General features: G+C 33.5%; 1 protein-coding gene across 1 annotated transcript; it reads right to left on the reverse strand.

Moving 5' to 3' along the window:
* Positions 1-2,050: 2,050 nt before the first annotated feature.
* Positions 2,051-3,315, reverse strand: LOC143609739 (RING-H2 finger protein ATL54-like). Its single transcript, XM_077084412.1, has one exon. The coding sequence runs from the start codon at positions 3,116-3,118 to the stop codon at positions 2,051-2,053; it is 1,068 nt and encodes a 355-aa protein (XP_076940527.1). The 5' UTR covers positions 3,119-3,315.
* Between the last annotated feature and the right edge of the window lie 773 nt (positions 3,316-4,088).

Genomic DNA, 4,088 nt, shown 5'->3' on the forward strand with positions numbered 1-4,088 from the left:
TTAAACAAAATAAATGTTGAGAAATGTAAATAATTAAAGTTCAAGGTTTAAAATGTGACTATTTAAGAATTTATAATAATAACCCTTTAAAAATGTAAGTTTGCTCGAAACCCGGGTTAAAGTATCTAACATTAATATTTACTCAACCTATGTTAAGTAATAAGGTAAACAAGGGGTGTATATTATATATATGTTGCACAACCATAAACAAGTATTAATAAGGCTACATAAACTAATTAAGATGAAAGACCAAAATCCTTCAAGAACACTTAAGAAGATAACCTTGAATCTTTGATGTTTGAGAGAGTTTTTTTTTTTTTGAGTTGTAGCAAGGGAAAATGAAGAGGAAAGGTGGTGTATATATAGGGTAATGTTGGTGGTCAAATATGGGTGTGAGACACAAGAGTTTTCATGCAAAATGGATCAAGACAAAAACACAAAACAACAAAAAAATAAATAAATAAATAAATAATAAATAAATAAATAAATAAAAATAAAAATAAAAATAGGATGTTTTCAAGACCCAACAAGTGTGAAACAATATTGTAACATAAATCCATCATTTTGATTATAACATAAGCTTCGGTTTACAAATCGGGTCGGTTTACATAACAAATAAATACAAAAACGAATACAAACAAGACCCGAAATTGACGAATGTCACATTAGGAATTAGATAAATATGGGTTTGATACCTAAGCTTCAACATTTTTTTATTAGTGTACTTGTGAATTAATTTAATGTATACTTAATGGAATAAACAAACATGGTTAATGAAAAGTACTAAAATAGCATTATTTTGAAAACACCATGTGTTGAATTGCAAGAAATTTAAAAAAAATGTGCTGAAGTTGTATAGTTAGTCAAACCTTAGGTATGAAATGGCATTTGATTTAATAATAAATATAATTCACACTATGTTATAACCCATTTAACAAAATGGTTTTGACCCATGACCCGTGAATAGCTAGAATGAATGAGATGATTGATTATGAGTTAGATTGAATATAGGTTTGACACCTAAGCTTCAACATTTTCTTTTATTAGTATTTTAAGATGGATATGAATGAATTAGGAATGCTCTAAAACACCAACTCTTTGTGATGGACAAGCACCAAAGACAGCTAATCGTGTGAATCTAGCTTAACGTAGCTAGGGGACATGTAGATGCTATCGAATTCTAGACCAAAACTAGTGGCCTTTGAGCCATCGCTGATCAACCCATTAGAACTTTCTTTGAGGGGACGATAAAGAGGGGGCAAAAGGGGCGGTAATGAGGTAGTACACCGTCGAGGGACGGTTTGATAGGGACAGTAATTTTTGTTTGGGGGGGGGGGGAGGAAGCGGGGGCGGCATAGGGGAATTGTTGTGGGCCTAATATATTCCCTGTAGCAACAACAGGCACTTAATATATTCCCCTGGAATGAAACTCATTAACCAATTCCAAATTCACCCACCTTGGTTATAGCCTAAAGCAACCTATTCAAACAAATAAGATTTAGTGTTGTTAGTTGACCAAAACAGATGGCCAACCAACTCTTGATAAGAATGGGTTGGAAGTGAAAGCAACACATTTATTTGAAAGGGACCTGTCGTTTGGTACTTTTATGGCCCTTTACACCCTACATGAATGTAAATTACAAGCCACTCCATTCATGCTAGAATAAGAATATCCTGAACCGGAAGTCAACACAGGAAGGACAGACATGTAATTTTAACATCAAAGGGCATTATCGGAATTAAAAAAATATTCCGGTTACCTGAAACTTAAGAGCTTGTTCACACTGTCAAACTCCGGCACCTCATAGGCTCATACAACCAAAATAGGATAATAAAAACTACAAATAATAACTGAATAACTAATTCATAACAGCAAACTGTGCACTTATAATAATTTGTGTTCCTCATTTGAGAAACAAAGCATTCGTGTTTGTTTACAAGTTACAACCATCGTTTTTATATATATCAAAATTAAAAAAAATATAATAAACAAGAAGATTCTCAGCTTATTGAGAGATCTTCTAGATACCTGAAACTTGAGACAAGATGTTCACAAATAGTGTTCTACGGGACGATTATTAACTGCCCGATCAACTTTAACCACTTGGAATCCCAAATTGCCATCAACGGATTGTATCTGAACATTGTGGCGATCAGAATAATAATTATTATTATTGTTTTGTATATCCGATCTAACCCTACAAGCTTCATAATCATTCAAGGAAACCGATCTTCTCATAATTATAAAATCATTAGTACCACTCCCACCAACAATTTCCCTTTTATTATTTTCATCTTCATCCATAACCCGAATTGCCAAATCAGAATTTTGATTATCATTTTCCCTTGGTATTTCGCCTTCATTGTCATCATCCCTTATAGAAATCGCAATATGTGCGTCTTCAGTTTGCCCCAAATCATCCGAGTTCGTTGTATTCGTATTCTTAACAATCCCAGCCCGACACAACGGGCAATTGGTGTGTGATCTGAGCCAAGTGTCAATACACGGGACGTGGAAGGCGTGATTACACTTGGGCAACAACCGGAGTGTCTCGTCGTCTTGAAACTCACTCAAACAAACTGAACACGACGCGCTATCGACTAATCCATCGGATTTCTTGTACTTCACAACCGTGATCGCGCTTATCACCGACGGTTGTAGGCCAATAGTTCTGATGTACCAGATAGGGTGATCAAGAACGTCGTGATCAAGAAACTCGTCATGAGTTTCTTGATCATCTTGATCACCACCAGGTCGCGACGGCGCAGCACTTCTGTCGCGCCGTCGCGACCTGTACCACACAGTATAAAATTTGTAAAAAGTGTAAAGAAGGAAAAAAGAAAACGTGAGAATGAGAATCACAATGGATATTTTGAGGGGGAGGCTTAGTGACGAGTGGTGGTGTTGCGGCGGGGTTAAAATATTGTACCCGTCTGCGGGTTGAGGCGGGTACAAATCAGTGGTGTTACATTTTGATGGACAAATCATAGAGCATACGTGTAAGCAATTGCCAGTGGGGTTTTTAAATGGATCGCAATCGAAGGAGCAAATATCGACTAATCCGGTCGTATTCGATGGTTCTTCGAATACTTTCCGGTAGAGACGGTAAGTCGCCATCAAAGAACGGTTGTTTATTGCAGACTGATCATCCAATTTGAAGAATTTGCATGAGAAAATTCGTTGTTGAAGGGTTTAGGTTTGGTGGATTGAATTGAATTTAGACGATCTTCAAAAACAATTCACGTGTAAATCGAGTAAAGATAAACATTCAAAAGTCAAATTCAAAAACCTCATAAATTTGTATTTGAAGAGTGTTTTATAAACGACAGAACCGATTCAAGAGAGGTAGGATAATATATATAATGGTTCAAATAAGAAAGAAACAATATATTTTTGATATTTGGCATTAAAACATATGGTAAAAGAATAATTCTAGGAAACTATGTCGGTTATAATGGTGATAGAGTAATTCTAGAAAACTATGTTGGTTTTTGGTAATTTAAAATCTCATCACTTGGATCCCCTAATCTAATGGCCCGTAATTATTCTTACAATTACTAGGAAACATTGTCTTTTTATAATAACATATCTCTATATATATAGGGTTAGGTTAAAATAAAAACTCATTTGAGTTGTGAAAACCTAAGAAACTCATTCTTAACCACATGTTTTTAATTAAAGATTAAATCTTGTGGTTCACAATTAAAATTAAAAAAAATGTTAACATAAATATAACTTTTTCTCTCTCCTAAAAACATATGAAAAAATTAGCAAAAAAATATTAAAAAATAGCAAAACAATTTTTTTTAATGTTTCGATATTTTGTATTAAATGTTACAACATATATTACATATAACAAAAAAAAACGATGTTACATAGGGTTTTTACGGGTTTTCACAACTCAAGTGAGTTTTCATTCTATACTTTGTCTATATATATATATATATATATATATATATATAATATGTATATATAGAAATATAGAATCTTAGTTAATACTAGGATTGAAGGGGTTATGTTTTAAATTAATACAGTTGGTATTGTAGGATTAGATGAATGCTTTAAATTATTTTAACGAAAAACAATC

This window comes from Bidens hawaiensis, unplaced genomic scaffold (assembly GCF_021521415.1).
Source record: "Bidens hawaiensis isolate Kalapana, Puna unplaced genomic scaffold, B.hawaiensis_p1.1 tig00012779_1, whole genome shotgun sequence".
Classification (NCBI taxonomy): Eukaryota; Viridiplantae; Streptophyta; class Magnoliopsida; order Asterales; family Asteraceae; genus Bidens; species Bidens hawaiensis.

What these genes read in the sequence shown, in the direction of transcription:
- LOC143609739 (XM_077084412.1), bottom strand. Translation starts at nt 3,118, where the DNA reads ATGGCGACTTACCGTCTCTACCGGAAAGTATTCGAAGAACCATCGAAT.